The sequence below is a fragment of the Pomacea canaliculata genome, linkage group LG7, assembly GCF_003073045.1.
Source record: "Pomacea canaliculata isolate SZHN2017 linkage group LG7, ASM307304v1, whole genome shotgun sequence".
Taxonomy (NCBI): Eukaryota; Metazoa; Mollusca; class Gastropoda; order Architaenioglossa; family Ampullariidae; genus Pomacea; species Pomacea canaliculata.
Genome location: NC_037596.1, coordinates 9046461 through 9070881, shown reverse-complemented (window position 1 = coordinate 9070881; position 24421 = coordinate 9046461). Strand labels below are relative to the sequence as shown.

Below are 24421 nucleotides of genomic sequence, written 5' to 3'. Positions count from 1 at the left end.
ATAGAACTCTTCAGCATATGAAAAAAGTTTGCTTCATTTTTCCTAGTAGCAGGTGAGAATCACTATGTTTGAAGTCTTCTATCTTTAACATTATGCATAACTATCTACTCACCTTTTGGCAATTATTGTTTTAACATGAACCTAATCCGTCCATAAAGAAAATAAGTAGCACACGGTTTGTCCTTTAAGCAATGCGAGCTCCTTACGACTGTAAGTTTGCGCTCTACAAACTTGCATTTATTATCATTATTTTCATTAATTTTTTAATTGTAAAACCCGTCTTAAAAAAAATAATCTTGTAAGAAAAGTTCGTAAACTAGCGAGGACTTCTTACTACGATAAGCAGACAGCAAATATACATTAAAAGTCTGCAACAACAAATATCAGCTTGTCTCAGCTGACTTGAAAACATTGACGCAGCATAAAAGTTTCTCACCATCTTAAATCGTTTTTTTTTGGCAAAAATGTAAGAGAAATAATACTATCTAAATTTTCACGGACCTCTAAAGCCTCTACAACACTATCAAAATGGCAGGGAATCATCTTTGTGAAATTTTAATTTTGAAAACCAATGGAATTCTTTCATTTTTACGGTGATCAAATGAATGAAAACGTCTAGTCGATTCGATTTTATATTGTTGTTAGTTATTTTACATTACAATGAACCTGTCTAAAGAAAAAATTGTAACAAATATTGCACTGCTTCTTATGTGCAAGTAAGATAATCATTATTAAATATTAATGAAGCGAAAGATACGAATAACGATCTTGATATGTTTAGTGCACACACAGAAATAGTCCAATGTTTGTGTATTAAAACGTCTCCCTATGCTTGAATACCAGTAGGGTAATCGAATAGGCTATGTTATATTAATTTGGACATGCACGGTGAGCAGTACACCAAGCTTGATACAAATGTCTATCAAATGAGTGGGTTGCCATTGTAGATGTGTATTAGCACAAAACTTTCAATTTCTGTAATCGCTTTTGATCTAAAATTTATCTTCATTTTTGAGAGACGTTAGTTATTGCCCATTAATTTAATTTACCATATATTTTAATTCATTCATTCACATAGTGTAAGCTTACCAAGACCTAGCATCATAAAACAGTAAGAGACGCTATTTTATCACATACACTGACTTAAACATCTACTAACCAGTTTCCACGAAAATCCTAAACGTAGCAGGTTGCCAGTCTTTGCAACTATCTATATTTATTGATAAGAACCCGGAGAGTTGGGAATTTATTCAAGTCTATATCAATACGCAAGCAAAATAAACGCAAATCATCTCTAGATACAGACGCACATACGTGTGGATGCAAATTCGAAATAACAGAACGATAGAAGTTTTAATGTCAAAAGTCCTTCGCTTAAATTAATCGGACAAGTTTACATTTTGCATTTTTCACTGTGTTAAATGTTACTGACCGGACAGCTTAGCAGACAACGGATCCACGGCCTCGTAGGTTAGATAGAATACTGAGTTTGGGCTAAGGCCGTAGGTAGTAATCCTGATGTACATGGACTGTCCAGAGCTGTAATACACGGTTTGTGACGGTATGCGGGAGAACGATGCAAGTGTAGGGGATGAGGCTGACATACCTGAAGAAGACAAACGATATATACAAAGTACTCCACCAGCAGTCTTAAGAATGAGATAACAGCTAAAGGGTAGCTGAAGTTCCATTTGAAATCTACAAAACTTTGATCAGCAATGCACAAACAACAGTTCAGAAAATATTCCCAACTACACAGACACTTAGTGTTACATTAACAGTTGATCTCAATACCCCTACCGTCATAAATCACGATGTTGAAGTCAAAATCAGAGTCAGTAGCGGGCAAGATAGTTGCCTTGACGACATAGCCACTGGTAGAAATTATTGTCCACGAGCAGGAGATGGAGCTGAAAAAGAGTAGTGAGTGAACTAACCATAACAAAGGTTATGTAAACATGCAGTTACAGGGAAGATAATGAACATGATTATACAGCGCTTAATGTTTTTATTATATTTTATGCAAAATAATGTGTAAAATAATGTATTAGTAAAACATTATCAAAACAGCAAGTTTCACATAAAAGTAATAGTATGAATGGAGGACGTTTTCTGTGGAAGAGTCAACTCACCCGAAATAGACAGACGGGAAGTAAAGAGACGGCAGGTAACCGACTTGACCGGGTACAGCAGAGAAATTTGTCCCGTTAGAAGTACACACTGCACAGAGAAGTAACCATTTCTGATAATTATCACTGAGAAAGAAGGAAGTATAAAACCCTTTTGAATTTTACACCTGTAAATAAATAAAAATAAAACAGATTAAACAACACAAACCTGTAGGTAAGAATCGCGTACCACGGGCGTGCTGGTACGTTTGTACACGTGTCTGCTTGTGCATATCTACACGATTTGTTTGTTCATCTACAGTAGTTTCTAATACTTGTGTATCTACACAATGTGTGCATGATTCTCTAAAGGAATAAAGCTAGAAAAGATGTGCTGCAAAGTCTCTGTCATTGTCACTCTGTCTTTTTCTCTGTAAAATGACGATATTGATTCTCAGATTACTTCTTGCAGTTAGTGAGTCAAGAGAAAAAATGCTGAAGCATTGAGAGAAATTATTTGTTGCTACTGATTTTTGGTGTGTCAAATTGCTTAATTCAATGACTGTTATGTCGAGGATACATTCGTTAGAAATAGAGCATAACAACATTTTTCGGCGGTGTTTTATGACCAAGACACACGATAAACTTTCTATTAATGTATTTGATTACTTTAAATTTAAAAAAAAAAACACATTCCATCGGCATGTTCCTCACACAAGTCAGACAGGTGGTCTACCAAATTGGGGTGTTACGTTCTTTCAAACGTTTTATAATACGTCACACTTACACCTCTTTATAGGGTCAACAGCTTTCAATCAAAACCTTCCCTTTAAGTATAGATACAGAGTCGAATCTCAAAGGTTTGTTTTTTTTTTAGTGAGTTGATACAAAATACTATTTTACAACTTTAAACATAAATTCTTCTGAAATCATTTTGGTCCATTGTGAGTGTAATTAACTCAATGGATAAACTAAATGTAAGATATTTGTGACACAAAAACATCTTACTTGTAGGTAGATGTTTTACTCTAAATAATTGAGGTAATGCCTTCTATGTAAATCAAACAAGTATCACACGCTGCATTGCATTTTGGACTAAGTTAATAAATGTTACTCACCAGACGTGGGGGCAGACAATTCATCGACGGCCTCGTAGGTCAGACTAAAAAATGAGTTTGGGCTAAGGCCGTAGGTAGTAAGTGTGATGTACATGGACTGTCCAGAGCTGTAATACACGGTTTGTGACGGTATGTTGGAGAACGATGCAAGTGTACGTGATGATTCCGACATACCTGTGGAAGGCAAACGATATATATATTTACATATATATATATACAAAGTACTCCGCCATCAGATTTTAAAATAAAATAAAAGTTTAAGTGTAGCTGAGGTTTCATTTAAAACCTCCAAGGATTTGCCTGAGAAGTGCACAAACAACAGTTCAGAAAGTATTCCAAGCGACACAAAAAACAGGTAGATTCACCAGTTAATCTCAAGCGCCCTACCGTCATAAATCCCGATGTAGAAGTAGAACTCAGCGTTAGTAACGTTTAAGAGAGTCGCCTTGACGACATAGCCAGTGGTAGAATTTATCGTCCACGAGCAGAAGATGAAGCTGAAAATGAGTAGTAAGTGAATAAATCGTAACAAAGGTTATGTAAACATACGATGTCAGGTAAACAGAATCAACAATATAATACAGCGCTTATTCTTTGTGATATTTTTTACTCAGTACCAAATTGAAAAAAAGCTTACGTCGATTTAAAGATTCACATACAATGATTGACTATTTATCTCAAAGAAGCAACTCACCCGGAATAGACAGACGGGTAGTAAAGAGACGTCAGGTGACCGACTTGCCCGGGTACAGCAGAGAGAGTTGTCCCGTTAGAAGTACACGCTGCACAGAGAAGTAACCACTTCTGATTATTACCGAGAAGACGATGGCTATGAAAAAAAAAAAAAAAAAAAAGAAACAGATTTTTTTATCTTCAAATTTGTAGACTGCTATCGCGTACCACGGCCGCGCTGAAAGCTTGAACGCTCACGCACGTGTTTGTGTGTGTGTGTTCACGTGTGTGTGTTTTTGCGTGTTAGTAATGGAGTATATCTACACAATTTGTGTAGGCTTCTTTATAAGGAAAAAAAATCCTAGAAAAAATGTGCTTTAAAGTCTCTGTCAGTGACCCCTTCTTTTCCTCTGTAACATGATGATATTGTTACGCTCGTTCACATTATTTACAATACGTCAATCTTAATCAAACTAAATCAAATTAACCTTTATGGTTTCAACAACATTTCAACCGTATCCGTCCCTTGAGGTACAGATTGAGAGACTCCTCTCTCAAGTTACGTTTAGTGGGTTATTACAAGCTTTTCAGTTTCTAACTTCCATCTCGAATTCTTTTAAATATATTTTGGTCAATTAAAAGTGTAATTAACTCAAGGATTAAACTAGATGTAAAATATTTGTGACCTGACACGGCATCTTACTTATGAGTGGGTATACGCCTTCATATAAATAATTGAGAGTATGGTTTTTATTTACCTTTTGTACGTGTACATATCTTTATATGATATTTATTTTTTGTAAGAATAACAGTTAGTCCGAACATTAGTAATTGCTCTTTGTAGTCACAGTCTTGCTGTTCCATGGCGTAACGACTGTCACCAATTTAGCGAGGGTTGGCTGACCTGGGTTCAGCTCTAGTCTTTGGAACACTCGTGGTTTTTTTTTTTTTTGTGTGTGTGCATAAGGTATCCGTTTACAGGACTAGCTGCTTTGCCGTGATGTAGTCTTAGTTGCTGTTTTGGCGTACAACACCAATCCCCACAACCCTTGTAATCACAATCGCATAACGAAGCATGTTGTCGATACTCGCAACAATTATCTGTATTTATATTTAATAATCCAGAGTGTTAAACCTTTAATCAAGCGCCTAGCAGCACATAACTAAACGCAATATGAAGCATCTATAAGTATAAAAGAACATACACATAAATATGAATTCGAAAGAATAGAGCGATAATAAATTGGGCGTTAACAGACTTTTTTGCTCGATCAAGTCGGACAAGTGTCATACGCATCATTGCATTTTGCACTGAGTGAAATATTACTGACCAGACGTGGGGACAGACAGTTGCTCGACGGCCTCATAGGTGAGACTGAATACTGAGTTTGGGCTGAGACCGTCGGTAGTAAGTGTGATGTACATGGACCGTCCAGAGCTGTAATACACGGTTCGTGATGACATGCTGGAGAACTGAGCAAGTGCACGTGATGATTCTGACATAACTGTGGAAGGCAAACAATATATACAAAGTATTTTACTATTAGACTTAAGAAAAAAAATTCACAGTTAAAGGGTAGCTGAGGTTCCATATGCCATATACAAGAATTTAACAAAGCAGTGCAAAAACAACAGTTCAGAAAGTATTCCGAGCGACACGAAAAACACAGTTAAATTCATCAGTTAATTTTAAGCCCCCTACCGTCATAAATCACGATGTTGAGGTAGAACTCAGCGTTAGTAACGTTTAAGAGTGTTGCCTTGACGACATAGCCACTGGTAGAATTTATCGTCCACGAACAGGAAATGAAGCTGAAAAGGAGTAGTGAGTGAACTAATCATAACAAAAGTTTTGTAAATATACGATATCAGAGAAGGATAATTCATAAGATAATAGAGAGCTTAATAAATATTTGTTATATTTTACGCACATAAGTGAAATAATAAGGCTTTTTGGAATAATAAATTTTATAAACAAGAAATAGTCTGTGAATGAATGACGATTTACGTCTCAGAAAAAACTCACCCGGAATAGACAGACGGCCAATAAAGAGACGTCAGGTAACCGACTTGCCCGGGTACAGCAGAGAAAGTTGTCCCGTTAAAAGTACACACTGCACAGAAAAGTAACTACTTTAGATAATTATCACCCGGATAACGGTGGTTATTAAATCGTTTATTACACCTGTTACAAGTAAATAAAAGTAGACAAACTTATTTAACATCTTCAAACCTGTTGTCTACGTTTGCGTACTGTAGCCGCGCTGGAAGGTTAGACGTCCATGTGTATGTGTGTCTACAATGTGTGTATGCTCATTATAACAAGCCTAGAGAAAGTGTGCTACAGAGTCTCTGTCAAAGTCCGTTTCTCTTTTTAATTTGTGAAAAACCGATATAGGTATGTTTGTTTGCACGTTTTGCAGTACGTTACCCTTATACCCTTCATTAGTGTCATTAGCATTCCAACCGTATCCGTCCCGTGAAGTACATATGGAGTAGGCATGTAGGTATCAATAAATGCATTTTTGTTTATTTGGGAATAAAGATTATTTCGAACACTAGTCATTGCTTCTTGTAGTCGCAGTCGGGCGGTCCGATTGAGCAACATTTAGCGACTGTTACCAGTAGCATAAGGGCTGTCTGTCCTGGGTTCAGCTCTCGTCTCGAGTACACTGTTCTTTCTATGCATGTAACACCTGTTTACCGGGCTAGCTCCTTTGCCGTGACATAGTAAGTTGCTGGCGCAACGTAAAACACCAAACCCCAAAACCCTTCTAGTCACAGTCGCATAACGAAGCATGTTGCCGATGTCAGCAAACATCATCTGTATTTATATCAAATATTCCAGAGAGAAAAATATTCATTCAAGCTCCTAGCAACACATAACTAAAGGAGCCATGATGAATATCTAAATACAAAAGAACATACACATGACTATAAATTTAAAATAGTAGTGTAATAATAGTTTTAGCGTTAACGGTCTTTTTCTCGATCAAGTCGGACAAGTATCACAGGGTGCATTGCATTTTGCACTGAGTGAAATATTACTGACCAGACGTGGGGGCAGACAGTTGCTCGACGGCCTCGTAGGTGAGACTGAAGGATGCGTTTGGGCTCAGACGGTTGGTACTAAGCGTGATGTACATGGACTGTCCAAAGCTGTAGTACACGGTTTGAGATGGCATGCTGGAGATCCGTCCAAGTGTACGTGATGATTCCGATATACCTGTGGAAGGCAAACGATATATACAAACTATTTTACTATTAGACTTAAGAAAAAAAATCACAGTTAAAGGGTAGCTGAGGTTCCATATGCTATATACAAGAAGTTAACAAAACAGTGCACAAAGAACAGTTCAGAAAGTATTCTAAGCTATATGAAAAACGCAGTTAAATTCATCAGTTAATCTCAAGCCCCCTACCGTCATAAATAACGATGTAGTAGTTGAACTCAGAGTTAGTAACGTTTAAGAGTGTTGCTCTGACGACATAGCCAGTGGTAGAATTTATCGTCCACGAGCAGGAAATGAAGCTGAAAAGGAGAAGTGAGTGAACTAATGATAACAAAAGTTGTGTAAATATACGATATCAGAGAAGGATAATTCATAAGATAAAAGAGAGCTTAATAAATATTTGTTATATTTTACGCACATTAGTGAAATAATAAGGCTTTATGGAATAATAGATTTTATAAACAAGAAATAGTCTGTGAATGAATGACGATTTACGTCTCAGAAGCAACTCACCCAGAATAGACAGACGGCCAATAAAGAGACGGCAGGTAACCGACTTGCCCGGGTACAGCAGAGAAAGTTGTACCGTTAGAAGTACAAACTGCACAGATAAGTAACCACTTTAGATAATTATTATCCAAATAGCGATGACTACTAAACCGTTTATTACACCATTGAAGAAATAAATAGAAACTTAAATACACACTGCACAGAGAACTACTTCCGATAATTATCACCCGAACAAAGGTGGTTATTAAATCGTTTATTACACCTGTTAAAAGTAAACAAAAGTAGACAAACTTATTTAACATCTTCAAACCTGTTGTCTACGTTTGCGTACTGTGGCCGCGCTGGAAGGTTAGACGTCCGTGTGTATGTGTGTCTACAATGTGTGTATGCTCATTATAATAAGTCTAGAGAAAGTGTGCTACAGAGTCTCTGTCATTGTCCGTTTCTCTTTTTAATTTGTAAAAAACCGATATTGTGATGTTTGTTTGCACGTTTTACTGTACGTTACCCTTGTCGCGTGACCGCGACGAAGCCAGTCGAACTTCAACTTAGCGCAGACCATACACAGAAATCACAGAGACAAAATTCACGTAACAAATCACAACTAATTTATTAGCTACAAAAATAATACTGATAGGAACGAAAAATCAAACATTCCAAACTCTCACATGACAGCGCGAGCAATCCGACAACCAACAAAAAAAAATAGATAAACTAAAATAAGACAAAACAGTTGCCCTGTGCACAGGCTAATCTCAGTCACCGTATATACAATACATCAGCCGCATGCACTGCGGGGTGACAGTTCAGAAGTCCGTTGAAGGTGTCCACAGACGGCAGCCCGACCTCCGGCCTTGCTTGCCGCCCTAACGACGTATCCCCACCCCACTGTCCTCTCGTCCAGATGCGATGATGTGGGCCTGCCACTGGCCACGAGAGCTCCTGCTCGAAGGTTCCTGCTCTAAGTATTTAGTGCAAGGCCTTTTCGCACACTGGTGCAGCAGGGTCGCGAGTTCACTCGCCGACGAGATGATGATGATGGTGCAGGGTGGACGCTCGACACGATGACGGACAGCAATGCGAACAAAGGATGTGAAGACACGGTGACACGAAGGAAGAGCGAAAAAACAACAACAGGTGGAAGAGTGAAGAAGAACGAAAAATAAGCCTGTAGATAAAACAATTCTTACAATCAACAGGCGTGTCCCGAAACTGCTCCATTTCTAAAACAATATTTTCACACCGACACATATATCTGACCATCGGACTAATCCTAAGATTCGTCAAAAATCTAAAGTTGATCTTACACAAATCCATACAACGGGAAACGAGTACGCGCTACAAGCGTCACGACCCGGCAATCACGAACGTTAACCTAACAAAGTACAAATCTTGCAATTAAACATCGGACTATGGCTTTGAACATAAAAGGATTCTCTCACTTGCACTTCCACCGCCACCCAAAGGCCCTTACAGACTAGAATGGTGTGGAACCCGACAGAATGGATCTCTACTCACCCAAAACGGCTTGTGGCAGATCCGTCAATACAAAATGAAAAACTCTGACTGTCATGGCCACGGTCCAGCACCGTCTGTTACTTGATGACAACTACCCATGACGTCAAAGAAGGAAAAAGTAAAATGACGCATCACGGAAACTGTGCGCGCGCGCGCAAGACGTAAGACAAAGAGGGGACAAAAGCGTGAAGAAAACACCTGACGATGGGCCAGCTCAGTATGGGAGGCATACAAGGATGACAGCACAATCGCTGACACGCGACAACCCTTACACCCTTCATTAGTTTCAATAGCATTCCAACCGTTTTCGTCCAGTCAAGTACATATGTAGAATCAACTCTCTTAAGTTCCTTTAAATATGGTGGCACGAAATACTCCTTTTTATCTTTTATTTAGATTTTAGTGAAAAAATCTTTCGATCAATTGTGAGTATAATTCATGCAATGGATAAGCTAAATGTACAAATTTGCTACCTTGCTTAACACCTTGTGTGTGTAAAAGTCTAACTTTAAATCATTGAGGTTATGCTTTCTATTTCTTGTCTTCCCGTGAGTAGGCAGGTAGGTATCAATAAATGCATTTTTGTTTATTTGGGAATAAAGATTATTTCGAACACTAGTCATTGCTCCTTGTAGACGCAGTCGGGCGGTCCGTTGGCGCAACATTTAGCGACTGTTACCAGTAGCATGAGGGCTGTCTGTCCTGGGTTCAGCTCTCGTCTCGGGTACACTGTTCTTTCTATGCATGTAACACCTGTTTACCGGGCTAGCTCCTTTGCCGTGACATACTAAGTTGCTGGCGCAACGTAAAACACCAAACCCCAAAACCCTTCTAGTCACAGTCGCCTAACGATGCATGTTGCCGATGTCAGCAAACATCATCTGTATTTATATCAAATAATCCAGAGAGAAAAATATTCATTCAAGCTCCTAGCAACACATAACTAAAGGAATCATGACGAATATCTAAATACAAAAGAACATACACATGACTATAAATTTAAAATAATAGTGTAATAATAGTTTTAGCGTTAACGGTCTTTTTCTCGATCAAGTCGGACAAGTATCACAGGGTGCATTGCATTTTGCACTGAGTGAAATGTTACTGACCAGACGTGGGGGCAGACAGTTGCTCGACGGCCTCGTAGGTGAGACTGAAGGATGCGTTTGGGCTCAGACCGTAGGTAGTAAGAGTGATGCACATGGACTGTCCAGAGCTGTAATACACGGTTTGTGATGGCATGCTGGAGAACGATGCAAGTGTGCGTGATGATTCCGACGTACCTGTGAAACGCAAGCTATGTATACAAAGTATTTAGCTTTCAGAATTTGGAATAAAGTTACAGTTAAAGGGTAGGTGAGGTTCCATTAGAAATCTATAGTAAATACCAAAAAAAAATAATAAAAAGCACATCGGATGGCACTTTTTCCAGCATCAGCCAGACTCAAGGCGCTTTACATATAGCCATGTTGCAGATAGTATTATAGTAGCAATAATAATAATAATAATAATAATACATTCATGAAAGTAGAAATTAATAAATGGGACGAGATAAAAAGTCAGACACAGAAATCCACCCAGGAACGTATCAAATATCGTAACATAAATGAAAAGTACGGGAAAAGATTCATCCTTGGGCGAAGGGACATAATTCTCAATCTTAATCTACAAGAATTTTCCTCAGCAAACAATAGTTCAGAAAGTGTTCCACGCGACACACAACCGAAGAGTACATTCATCAAATAATTACACTATCTGCTACCGTCATAAATCACGATGTAGGAGTAGAACTGAGGGTTAGCGTTTAAGACAGTCGCCTTGACGACATAGCCACTGGTGGAATTTATCGTCCACGAGCAGGAGATGAAGCTGAAAAAGAGTAGTGAGTGAACAAATCGTAACAAAGAATTTGTAAACATACGATGTCAGGTAAACAGAATGCACAATATAATATGCACTTTTGTGGTATATTTTTCACTTAATTCCAAATTGATAAGAGCTTATGTCGATTTGGAGATTCACGTACAAGTTGTGAGTAAATGTCGATTTCTGTCAAGGAAGCAACTTACCCGGTGTAATAGACAGACGGGTAGTAAGGAGACGTCAGGTAACCGACTTGTCCGGGTACAGCAGAGAGAGTTGTCCCGTTAGAAGTACAAACTGCACAGAGAAGTAACTACTTCAGATAATTATCCCCCAGATTGCGATGGCTATTAAAATGATGGAAAAAAAGGAAATAGATTTTACATCATGAAATCTCTAGGCTACTATCGCGTACCACGGCCGCAATGGAAACTTGTACGCCTGTGCACGCGTGCGTGTGTGTGTGTCTGTGTGTGTGTGTGTGTGTGTGTGTGTAATCGAGTATATCTACACAATTTGTGTAGGCTTTATTAGAAAAACATAAAAAATGTGCTATATGGTCTGTCAGTGTCTCTTTTCTTTATTTCCTCTGTAAAATGATGATATTGTCAAGCTCGTTCACATTATTTACAATAAGTCATTCTTAATCAATCTTGATAAAATCAATCTTTATGGTATCAATAATTTTTCAAACGTATCCGTCCCGTTCAGAACAGATTTTTTTTAGTGGGTTGGTACAAACCTTTCATTTTTAAACTTTCACCTGGATTTCTTTTAAATATCTTTTGGTCAATTAGGAATAAAATTAACTCAAGGATAAACTAAATGTAAAATATTTGTGACCTGACACGGCATCTTACTTGTGTGTGGGTATACGCCTTAGTTTAAATGGTTGAGGTTATGGCTTTTATTAACCTTTTATTCACCTTTAGACGATATTTGTTTTTTTGTAAGAATGAAGATTCGTCCTAACACTAGTAATTGCTATGTATAGTCACAGTCGGGTGGTACGATGCCGCCAATTTTTCACCAATTTATTGAGGATAAGCTGACCTAGGATCGGCTCTTGTCTTGGGTACACTATGCATAAGACATCCGTTTACAAGGCTAGCTGCTTTGCCGTGTCTTAGTTGCTGGCGTGACGTAAAACACCAATCTGTACAGCCCTTTTAGTCACAGTCGCCTAACGAAGCATCTTGTCTATGTTTGCAATCATCCTTTGCATTTATATTTAATGACCCAGAGTGTTAGAACTTTAATCAAGCGCCTAGCAGCACATAACTAAAGGGATCAGGAAGCATCTCTAAATACAAACGAACATAAATATAATCGGAAATAATAGTGCAATAATAAATTTCGCGTTAACAGACTTTTGCTCGATCAAGTTGGACAAGTTTCACACGCTGCATTGCATTTTGCACTGAATGAAATATTACTGACCAGACTTGGGGCCAGACGACTCATCGACAGCCTCGTAGGTGAGACTGAAGGATGTGTTTGGGCTGAGACCGTCGGTGGTAAGCCTGATGTACATGGACTGTCCAGAGCTGTAATACACGGTTTGTGATAAGATGCTGGAGAACTGGGCAAGGTTAGTTGATGATTCCGACATACCTTGGGAACGCAAACGATGTATACAAAGTATTTCACCATGAGACTTTAGAATAAGATAACAATTAACGTGTAGCTGAGTTTCTATTTGAAATCTCCAAAGATTTGCCTGAGCAATGCACAAACAACAGTTCAGAAAGTATTCAAGTTACACAAAAACCTAGTGGAATAAGTCATCAGTTAATCTCAAACCCCCTACCGTCATAAATTCTGATGTAGAAGTAGAACTCGGGGTTAGTAACGTTCAAGATAGTTGCCTTGACGACATAGCCACTGGTAGAATTTATCGTCCACGAGCAGGAGATGAAGCTGAAATAGAGTAGAGAGTGAAATAATAACAAAGATTAAGTAAGCAAACGATGTCAGCGAAGCAGAATGCACAACATAATACAGCGCTTATTTTATGTTATATTTTTCACTCAATAACAAATTTATAAGAGGCTATATCGATTGGAAGATTCATATACAAGTTGTGAATGAATGACGATTTACGGCAAAGAAGCAACTCACCCGGAATAGACAGATGGGTAATAAAGAGACGTCAGGTAACCGACTTGCCCGGGTACAGCAGAGAAAGTTGTCCCGTTAGAAGTACAAACTGCACAGAGAAGTAACTACTTTAGATAATTATCATCGGAATAGCGATGACTATTAAATCGTTGATTACACCCTTGAAGAAATAAATAGAAACTTAAATAAAAGAAGATTTAGCATATTAAACTGTAGTTAGCCGTCGGGTACCGTAGACTTGCTGGTAAGTTGCGCCTGTATTTCTTGTTGTGTCTCTGTAAACAATGTGTTTATGGTTGTGTCATTCAGTCGTCCCTTGACCGGTACATGCCGTTGGTGGGGATGGATAGACACATGGATAGACGTGGCAGCTGACATGACCGCCACTCTTGCCTATTGTGGGCGATAGTCAGCAGGTCGTGTACAGGACAACCAGTCCAGTCTTTGACTTTCGTAAGTCAGTTCTTACTCCACCTTGTCGTCAGCCACCTTCCATGTTGCCTTGAATGACAGTCTTCGACAGGGTATCTTGCCGGGTCATATGGCCACAGAAGCTTTACAGCCTGCAAAAGTAGTGTGTTAGTAGTGGGCCCCACTTGAATGTGTAGTAGGGCCCACTACTACCCAACTACTTTTGCAGGCTGGGTTACATCGCTTGACTGTTAAATGCCAATAATGCATGTGTCTATTTACACAATGTGTGTATGTTTGTGTATATCTACACTATGTGTGCTTGCAGTTCTATTTTTATTTTCAAGCTACGTTCGTATTTGTGCCGACGTTGATTATGCTTAAATATCCCAACTAAATCACTTGCATATTCTCATTGCACCAAAAAGATCATCCATTGTTCTGTTGCATAAAGTTCTTTGTGATTTGAGGAAAAAGACTGGACTGGTCGTCCTGTACAGGACCTGCTGACTATCGCCCACAATAGGCAAGAATGGCGACCCCGTGAGCTGCCGCGTCTATACGTGTGCTCTCCCCAACGACAGGTGCTGGTCATGGGACAACTGACTGACTGACTGGAAAACCTAGACGTGGGCTGGCAGTCTGAATGTAATCTAAGTTTAAGGAAGTATGCAATGGCGAAATACTGTGTATCCTGTTTCTGACAGTGGAGCTTCAGATGCTGACTTCATGTGAACTTTAAATCAAATACCTTTGCTGGGGAGAGAGGGAAAATTGCTACGTGTTAACATTTAGAGTTAAGCCTTGTGGTTGCTGATATTTTTTTAAAAAATTGCCCGTTTATTATTATTATTATGTTTATTATTATTATGTTTATTATTATGTTTTTGTTGCCATTTTAATACAGTGTGTATGGCGATAAAGCAGGGGTGGACAAAATACGGCCAGCGGACGTCTTTGGACAGGCCCCTTTTACCAAAATGAGCACTTGTGTTTGTTTTATCAGCCTAGGTTAATTTCATTAAAATTTAATTTCAACTATGTAACATTTTAACACTAACAAAGTATAAAGATAAAAAAAATAACACGGCTGACAGGTCCGATGTACTAGTTGCAGATGCCTTCCAAGGAAAGCTGGTTTTAAAGATTACTTGTGAACAAATTAAACAACTTCAACAGACACATTAACATCGGTGAGTGTGATTATGTACTTAGTTGCTGTTTATTCCGTTAATACTAGGTTTGTTGTGCAGTCGCCTGGTGTGCATATTTTGGTATTTTACTGATCCGCCGGAATTTTGAAACCAGGGAGCGACGTTGTGTAGATGTACTCTCTGCTGTGTGCTTGTGTGTGTGTGTGTGACTTTGTTGAGTATTAGTCTGTTTGCTGGTTCCCTAATTGCAGAAGCATTCTCAGTAGATTCAAATAAATACAGTCATCTAAGAGAAATAAGTGGTGTTAGTATTAGTTACAAATGTTACTGTTAAAATGTAATGCAGCTGTTATAGTAAAATGTGTCAATTTTTAGGGTGAGATATATTTAATTTCATGCTAGTAAGTAAAAACTCGGAATTCAGGGGCTTTTGCTAATTACATATATAGATATGAGTGTAAATGTAGTCATAATCAGATAATAAAAGATAAGAATTCAGACACTTTAATAGAAAGAAATACTGATCACTTTAATAACACTGAGAAAGTAAAACACTGACCAGACGTTGGCACAGTCTGCTGGTCAACGGCCTCGTATGTCAGCCTGAAGCCTGAGGACGTGACGGAGCCGTCGCTGGAAAACCTGATGTACATGTACTGCCCACTGCTATGGAAGACTGACTGTTGGGGCATGGAACTGGTCCTGATAATGAGGGATGAACTGGATGGCTCGGTTCCTGTAGAAGAATTATTTTAAATTATTAAGAACTTAAGTACTCCTTTACTGACATTGGTAACCGAATTAAATGCTATTAATTTTTGCGCACAGTTTAAAACAGAGTGCGTTTTAATAAAACATAAAGAGCATTTCACAATCTACAAAAAACAGAAAAGCTCATGACTTTAGAGACTCAATAATCAAAACGTGGATTTGATAATACCGTTTTTATATCTTCAAATTGACGAGAGACTGCTAATTATTTAGAACAATACTAACTAACTTCAACGAACTCGACAACTCTTATTGTCTTACGTTTACCTTATGTACCCTCTTACCGTTGTATAACTCCAAGTAATCACAACATGTCTCCAGATTAAAGTTCAAGATAGTCACCTTCACAACATAACCACTGCCAGCGTTTATCAGCCAGCGACAGTTGGCATAACTGTACAGTAAACATGAAATCATCTGTTGTTAAGGTGAGATTATAACAGTACAAGGTCTAGTTTTTGCTAATTAACACCCGAAATCAGTATTGTTACACAAAATACGTGTTGGCGTTCCTCTAAAAGCTGTCATCTTTGATAGCTTGTTAAATTGTAGATAAAACCATCAAGAAAGTAGAATAATAAATGTTACTTGAAACATCCACTCACTTGTAATAGGGGGACGGGTAGTTAGGAGACGTCACGTGACCAACTTGCCCGGGTACAACATCCAGAGTCGTAGCATTGACAGGGCACACTGATATACAAAAGTCAATTCTTCAGATTTTCATGATTGATACACAACTGACAAGTGTTAGAAAACAGAAAATAAATTAATAATTCTTTCCATATTGAAAAGAAATTTATTGAATACATTTATTAATGTCTAAAAAGGGAAAAATATTTTTTCCATGATTGACAAAAAGCGTGCAATTGAAGTCAGTTACTTAATAGCCTATGAGTGTTATACTTCTATTTCTGCCTATAATACTAAGCGTTTTTATTCTGTAAAAAAAAAAAAAAAATAAATGCATAAATAAATGGGTATTTGGAGCTTGTAGACAAGCAGTAATCATGCATTTCTGTGCAGACATAAGAGATCAGATGGTGGATTACAGAAATGGTGTGACTTTCATGTGAACTTTTCGGAATAGGTTTGTTACAGAAGTCCTAGAAGTGAAGATGAGTTTCGAGGATCTCTGTGTACTTTGTAAATAAAAGAAGGCGGAGGAAATGTTTGTAGAGAGGGACGGAGGAATGGACAGACAAAGAAATACAGAGAGAGAGAAAAGAGAGAGAGAGAGACAGGCAGATGTACATACTGTTGCCAGAATATACAGCAGAGAAAGCAAAAAACAAAAACAAAAAGAAAAAAAACCAAAGTATTTGTAATTGTCCATCTCTACTTTCCTCAGTATGACTTTATTATTCTTGCAATACTACTCGGATTTATTGTGTTTAGAAAATAAAAGCCTGAAGTATTAAAAGAAATTGATTTGTTTACAATAAAGATGTTTTTAGTCATAAATGACTTTACATATAGTAAGCTATGTGGATATTTAATTACTGATAAGTTGACGATGACTTATCTTCATTATTGGTTAGAACTATTACAAATGAATACTTACAAACTGCCTTATAAAATATATCACGTTGTTAAGTCCTGATGGGAGAGGCCAATTAATCTGGATAACAAATGCTTGAGTATACCTAAAATTAACATATCTACATATAAAACAGTTTCCCTGTCCCCAACAAACATACACAAAACTTAACTGCGGAGACGTCCACCTACACGTCACTCACCTGATGTCGCTGTTGTTGTAGATGTGGGCGTAGCATCTGGCGAATGAGAAAAATATTCAGCATGAGAAACGTTGCTAATTAAGACATAAAACGCAAACTGTATAATCAGCTTCTAAAGAAAATTATGTTTGTATTTACACATAAAAAACAAGACAGACAGGCGACTTAATTAAAATCACATGATTTGTAGTTGAAAATGTAAATGGACTTATTTGTATTATGATCTTTGATAACAAAACTCAATTTTTGTTCATTCTTACACTTGACTGCACATTCCACTTGATCTTTTGAGTGTTCATTAAGTAAGAAAATTTATTTTGTTATTATTATGATTGACTATGAGGCAGACAAACAACTGTATTTCAACTCTAGGATATATATATAGCGGCATAAATATTAACATGTTGTAGTTACAAAACAACAATCAGAAAGAAACAATAAAAACAATTAAAAAAAGTATAAGGACGATCTAAATTACACATAAAGTGTAAAATTACACCAGAAACTAAAAAGTTTTAAAAAACAAAAGATGATACACCACTGCATTTGGCAATTTTGACAATTGTGATTGTTTGAATTGGTTTGGGGAGGTTGCACAAAGACAGTAGAAATCTCTTTTTCATTCACTTTTTTTCAGTTTTCGTGCTTTAAGTAAATCCATAGACAAGGAATGCGACAAGAGTGCCTGTTTGTGTTCTGTGCACTTATTGTTAAGGAACCTGGTAGTGGTTATTATGTTAAAGAAAACGCTGTTCTTTTGTTGTTCTGTTTTGGCATTAGTATTGTTCTTCATATCTTTATCATCGGCTCAAATATTGTGCAAGTTTGTCATCATTGAATCTGATCCCCAATCAAACGCTCATTGTCAGCTTTCATCGTGGTTCCCCCACAACCCGGATAATGATGTGTTTATTCGCTCACTGCATCTACAGCGTCTCTACAGGGAGGCGGTCGGGAGGTGAGTGGCAATGAATGTCGGTGTTCTCTGTCTCAACACTCTCACAGCTGGACACTGGTAATGCGGAGCTTCATCACCATCCTCCCTTATTTGATTTGACAATAAATGTGCTAACTATGGGTCGGTCCGTTTTGTTTTAAAAATGGAATTTTGTAAGAACATGTTTGCACATTGAAGCTTTTCCAACTACAAGGCGGGCTGTATATCGTAGACTGGTGACAGAACGAATGATGAGTAAAAGTATGAAGCGCATCTTGTACACATACATCAGCTGTCAAAAAAACGTTACGATATAATACAATTACTAAAATAACTACAGTGGAACCTCGGTTAGCGAACGCCTCGGATAGCGAATATTTCGGTTAACGAACAAAAATTTCGTTAAAAGTTTGTCTCGGATAGCGAACAAAATTTCGGATAACGAACAGCCACGTGAACCACATGTGACCGACCAGCATGTCATCATTCGTGCTCGAGACACAGTTACGATCGGTCGTTCCGTATCTGTGCGCATTCTTCTTATTTAGTGATTTTTGTGCTTTATTTTAATAAGATAATCCTCAATCATGATTCCAAAGAAGATTAAGAGCAATTAATAGTAGTGAGGTAATGACAAGGAAGCGGCCAACAAATGAATTGAAAAAGAAAATGATTTCAAAGTATGAAGGAGGCATGCGTCTGTTGGACATGTGATGTCGTATTACCGAAGAGTTTTACAAAAAAGGCAGAAGGAACAGACACTGGACAAGTTTTTTTTTTCCTTTAACCTCAAAGCTACAGAAAAGGGAAGTCACCCCTGATTTTACAATGTCACGTGCTCATGGAGGGGGAATCAGTAATTCCACCCCTTCCTCCCCACACCTCCATCCACCCACGCCGTCAAAACGGCAAGTTTTCTGATGTTTAAATGCTTTCGTTACTGTTTTTATGTTTATTTAACTCCATTTATATCGCATTATAACTGTTCTCATTAAAACAAATACCTATATATATATATAGCCTGTAACTTTCAAATATTAGCGAGTCAACAGGGGCTGGGAACCAATTAAATCTATTTCCTTTATTTCTTATGGAAAACATTGTTTCGGATAACGAACATTTCGGATAACGAACAGCTTTCCAGAACGGATTAAGTTCGTTAACCGAGGTTCCACTGTACAATATTGTTTTTACCATCAGCGTAAGGAATACAAATCCTGCACGTGACTTACCTGATGATCTTGTTGTTTGTGCGAGTGTTGGACCTAGGCAAAAAATTAAAACTTGTCAAAATTTTGGAGATATTAAAGAAAGCAAAGAGCCTTAAGGTGTAGACTATGCTTGCCGACCAATGGATAATACACATAAATAATACACCTAACTAAATTAGCTGAAATTGTATAATATACCTTTATAATTAATTGCTAGTTTCCTCACGCCAGATTGTGTTGAAATGTTTTCTTGAAGTTGATAAAGTTATTACCGATTTCTCTTAAATTCTGGAGAGGTTTTTGTATCAGCATGCGACTGTTGTAAATATTTGTTTAACTGTGTTTAACCTGCTCCAATGTAGGATTGCTCTTTCACTATCAGGTCCTTGCTTTAAAGGGATTGTAAAGGCAAAATAAAACTGCTTAGAATCGCGTAAAGAGTAGGATCAGTTTGAATCTCGTCTATTTATGTGTGTGTTCATGTGGAAAATATTGAAGGTTTTTAGTAGAATGTCGTGTTTAATAAGAGAAATTACACGGGACTCTTTTTTTGCTTCGACGAAATCTCGTTCTCCGTCACGTGACCCTATGACGTGTGGTTTCCATAGTGAGAACCATGCCTCGAGAATGTGCTGCACCCGATTGCCACGAAAAGATGGGAAAAGAGTCAAAAGTTTCTTTTCATCAGTTTCCTAAAGACAAGGCGATACAAAAAGAGTGGGTCATACCCATAGAAAGGCTCGATCCCAGTACAAAAAAGCTTTGGGAGCCCAAAGAGTGGGACGTATTATGCTTCAAGCCATCTTGATTGTATGTATATTAGCTATGGTATTATATGGTATCACTAATCCAACGCAAAATCTTCCCAATGACCACAGACACTTCATGTCAGAGACTGATGTCATAAGGAGACATGTCTTCCATCTCGGGAAGCTATCGTGGTTTCTCGGCGGAAGGACATAAGGGTCGATTTCACTGGACTTTTTCGATTTTTCTAAACATCGGCAACCGAAATAGTGCTAATAAGTGGTAATTAAGTGAGAAACGAATCCTTTATTTCTCCTGTATTGCTCTCGCTCTCTGTAATTGTTACTAAATATATTTTTAAAACGTTTGACCGTCGCCAGAGCCCTATCACAAGCCTTGAGATATGATCGTGGTTATAGATAAATACCTTAAAGCCTCGCAAGATCACTGTTCTTATTTTTTTAACAGGAATACAGAGTATTGGCTAGGATGAGTGTTCGACTCTAAAAAGTCTAAAAGCCTTGGGCCTTTGTTCGAGATGAAAGGTGAGTACCAGTGCTGCAGAATCCGGGTATGGGTCATTGTACTGAACAGCGTTCCATTCGCCAAACACGACCAGGATGTGCTACTTCAAACAGCGTTCAGGATCCTTTACAGCAGTATAAACATGTTTTTCTATTTTGTATCCGTCGTACGTGATGGTCGGAGCGTGAACTTTGATAATAGAGACCTCTGCCATTCCCACAATATCAAGCCTGTATAATTTCATTGCATCGGTGACATCTTGCGCATAATGTTTTGTCTGGTTTGGTTAGCAAAGATCCTTTATCTCGACTTGTACGCGTCGTGGCGCCCAAACCCTGTCTAAACCACATCATGACCGATACACTTTCACTCAATGGGTCAACTTGATCACCAACACGTGGCCGTGGTTGCTACTTTCATCGTTAAAAGGTTTTGCGGGAGGATTCTTGCTTTGGGCGGTACTTTTTTCGAGGAAAGTGTCCGCCAGATGCCGGGAAAGTGTTAGAGGGCTTATGGACCAACCGACGGGAGGGAGCGCCTGGCTGACAACTGTGTGGAGCAAAATACTTTCCCCAGTTGATCCAGTTTTCGAAAATGGATACTTGCCTTTATAAAAGCTTGGAGAAAAGGAACATTGCTCTCAAATAAGCTCGCCCCGAAACCAAACAAGAGTATATATATATACGCAGATAGTAGTATGTGTTTGCATCTGTAACTTAAGTCAGAATAAAGCAGGGGAGGTGGTTAAAACATCCCATGACAAAGATTTATCCTTAGTTTACGTGTGTTTATATTTGATTTACGTGATAACACACACACACATATAAAGATACTTAAATGGCTAGAAGAAGAAGAGATCGAGTGATATAAAAATATTAGTTTTTAATATGTTATAAAAAAACCAGTGAGTGCGTGGGTGGATGAATGTTTAGGTGTGAGTGAGAGATATTGTATTGAAAAAAAATGTATATACTTGCGGCCTATTTATGAATAAAGCAGAGATTTTTTTTTTTTAATTTGGTGGGTACGGCTTATATACAAGTGCGCTCAATAGACCCAAATTTACGGTGTACATATACATATATATATAAAATTATCCCTTAGACGGTGAAAGAAAAATAAAGCATCTTTAATCTTGAGAAAAATGAGTCTCTAGCACATCACACATCAACAGTATTATCAGCTCAGGGTACGAGGCAAACCAGACCGTACGTCAGACCAGGCCGCACAAAACATACGATTGATGAAGTCTGATGCGAGAGGAAGTAGTTTTTGATGACGTCATCGTGCAGAAACGGGTAGCACGGGGCACCTACCGTCCCTCTCTTGTGAGTACATGCACCACACGAACGGTTTGTGTGATTTTTGATAAAGATCATAGCACACACACATATAAAATCTTATCACTGAGAGCAAAAGCAAGGTGTACAAGACCTCATCAACACCAGTCGCTTGACTCCAGTCAACTAAAAGCTAAGACACAAACTTGACTTACATGTGTTAGACATACAGGTAGTACCTAGGAAGGAAGCTGATCACAAGGCTTTAAAGCGCTTATTTATCTTTATTAATTGGTATTGTTTTTTATGGATTAGACGTCATCAGTGTACCACACTCTTGCTGCCACTAAAAACGAAACAAGAAAAAGTCTAGCATACTGTGCACAATAAGGAGTGTGACGACCCCAAAGGCAAGCATCGTCAGCGCCATGCTGCTCAGTGGCAGGGAAACAGAAGCTGAGGTGGAGGTCACTGTAATGAAGCAGCAAATTGTTTTGTGATGTGAGCTGTCAAGACAATCTGGAAAATAATCGTCCTTTTGTAGCAAAATCGCATCAGCTTCATTAAGGGTTTTATTGACAAAAAATGATTTTGTCTTTAAAAAACAAATGTACAAACTGTTACAAAGCGGGTGTGTGAACCAGGATGTAAGAACAGTTATAGAGGCTGTGCTGTAGAGCAATTTAATGGAAAAGCTGTGGAGGATATGTGTTAAATTTATTAATTGAATTAATTTTATCCATTTAGTGATAAATCCTAAAGTGGTTCTGTCAAAGAATGAGGTTTCCTTACAGGTGGCCACAAATGCCGATCACTCTAATGTTAGATGTTTTTCCTGTAATATCTGTAAACAAATCATTTTGCTCGATAAACTGTTAATCAATCTGTATCAGCTTGTGAACGTCATATATTATTTGATAAAAACAATGTAGTAAAAGTTTTTTAAAGTGTTTTAGGGACAAAAAGGAACAAAGAGTTAAGTGCAAAACCTCCGTGATCGGCCAGTCTTACCTTCACGCCAGGTAAATCAGCAGACAGCAAGGAGGAACTGTCACGTGCAGTCACTGAAAGTCCTGTTCACGAGGTCAAGCAAGGTGACACTCAAAGGCAGACGAGGCCTGTCACTGAGTCGCTTCATGTGGGTACGCCTCTACTTATATGACTTCACGTCTACCCATTAGCATACTCCTTTTGCTGTGGGAAAATTTAAGAAAAGCAGGGTGGGGAGGGGCCATTTAAACTAACCTAATGTTCTACATGAAAAAATGTACGCCTATTTGGTGGTTTCATTAATTCATAATAATGTTTTCCCACATATATATCTCGCGATAAAAGGTATCCCCCTGGTTGGAGGCCACTTAACAGAATCAAGCAAAGCACATCCTGGTACATGCCCTTCAGATCAGTCTTACTGAACAGAACTTACTTTACTGCAGTTTATGTTATCTAGCATCCAGGACACGTGTAAACACATCGATGTTAGATGGCATTGCAGCAAACAATACAAGTAAAAACACTAAAACAATTCATATGAAACACAAACTCTCCCCATTAGTAGATGTAAAGTCTGCCTCACATATCTGAAAGTCACTTAAGAATTCAATTTAGAGTTGAAACGATAATGAAACATAAACAAAGCCTACTTGAAGATGCCTATCGCTTAGGCCTTAGAGGTTGCTTTTTGCTGTGATTTCGCCCCAACCACAAACACAAACACCCAAACACAATCAAGTGCACAAAAATGCGAGCTACATACATAATCTTTTAGATAGGTGCAAGTTTTACTTTCATTCTAATAATGCTAAGGTGCGGTATTGAGATTTCAACAATAATAACAACAATAACAATTGGGGATGTATAAAGCACAATATCTCCGCTAAAGGCGGACACCTTCCTCCAAATAAAATCACAAAATAGTAACAAAGACGTAGAACAAAGTCACAAAATAGTAACAAAGATGTAGAAGGAAGAACAACGCGAGGAATCGAAGCGTTCCTCCAGTTAAGGATGATAGCTGTTGATGTAACGGTAACGACTCCAGAGAATAAGGATAGCGACATCAGGAAAATACGGGCAAGATAATGAGTACTCTTGACAATATGAAGAAATGTTATCACATCAATCTGCAAAAGGGTGATCACTTCAGTTTACTCAATGTAGCTCAAGGTCACTGCCGAAGCGAGCCGAGGTAAAAAGAAAGTTTTAAGGAGTGTTTTGTACTGTTTACAAGAACAAAAATACCCCAAAAACCAATGGTTCGCTTCTGTAGACCCTAAAAAGTAAAACCCCTGTGACTCAGTGTTTTGCTTATAGACCATAACCTTGACCAGACAAACATATATACGGTTAATGGTCGATTCCAATACGATTGTACCCAAGAGGCTAACTGCATTACTGTCAACCTATTCTACACATAAAAGAGGGGAAAACATTTGCAGTAAAAGGGTGTAGTCCTGGGACACGCATCCTTCTTTAATATAAGTAATCATTAAACCATAGC

At 38.2% G+C, this 24421-nt stretch overlaps 1 protein-coding gene across 14 annotated transcripts in view; it reads right to left on the bottom strand.

Annotated features, from left to right (window-relative positions):
• LOC112567943 (cubilin-like) overlaps positions 1–23104 on the bottom strand; it is a 34854-nt gene extending 11750 nt beyond the window's left edge. For 2 of the 14 annotated variants that reach the window (XM_025244861.1, XM_025244862.1), the window contains exons 1-25: positions 22933–23102; positions 22300–22440; positions 19391–19423; positions 17222–17257; positions 16085–16172; positions 15764–15873; positions 15268–15444; positions 13144–13231; positions 12833–12942; positions 12463–12636; positions 11229–11319; positions 10922–11028; positions 10269–10442; positions 7645–7732; positions 7321–7430; positions 6951–7124; positions 5925–6012; positions 5601–5710; positions 5230–5403; positions 3921–4008; positions 3614–3723; positions 3227–3400; positions 2133–2220; positions 1801–1910; positions 1433–1606 (exon numbers count right to left, since the gene is read on the bottom strand). In XM_025244861.1, coding sequence (XP_025100646.1) covers positions 1433–1606; positions 1801–1910; positions 2133–2220; positions 3227–3400; positions 3614–3723; positions 3921–4008; positions 5230–5403; positions 5601–5710; positions 5925–6012; positions 6951–7124; positions 7321–7430; positions 7645–7732; positions 10269–10442; positions 10922–11028; positions 11229–11319; positions 12463–12636; positions 12833–12942; positions 13144–13231; positions 15268–15444; positions 15764–15873; positions 16085–16172; positions 17222–17257; positions 19391–19423; positions 22300–22351 — 2728 coding nt within the window. In that variant the 5' untranslated portion in view covers positions 22352–22440; positions 22933–23102. Of the gene's footprint in view, positions 1–1432; positions 1607–1800; positions 1911–2132; positions 2221–3226; positions 3401–3613; positions 3724–3920; positions 4009–5229; positions 5404–5600; positions 5711–5924; positions 6013–6950; positions 7125–7320; positions 7431–7644; positions 7733–10268; positions 10443–10921; positions 11029–11228; positions 11320–12462; positions 12637–12832; positions 12943–13143; positions 13232–15267; positions 15445–15763; positions 15874–16084; positions 16173–17221; positions 17258–19390; positions 19424–22299; positions 22441–22932 lie in introns of all 14 variants that reach the window. The other 12 variants (XR_003099948.1, XR_003099947.1, XM_025244856.1 and 9 more) reach the window with 12 other exon arrangements.
• Between the last annotated feature and the right edge of the window lie 1317 nt (positions 23105–24421).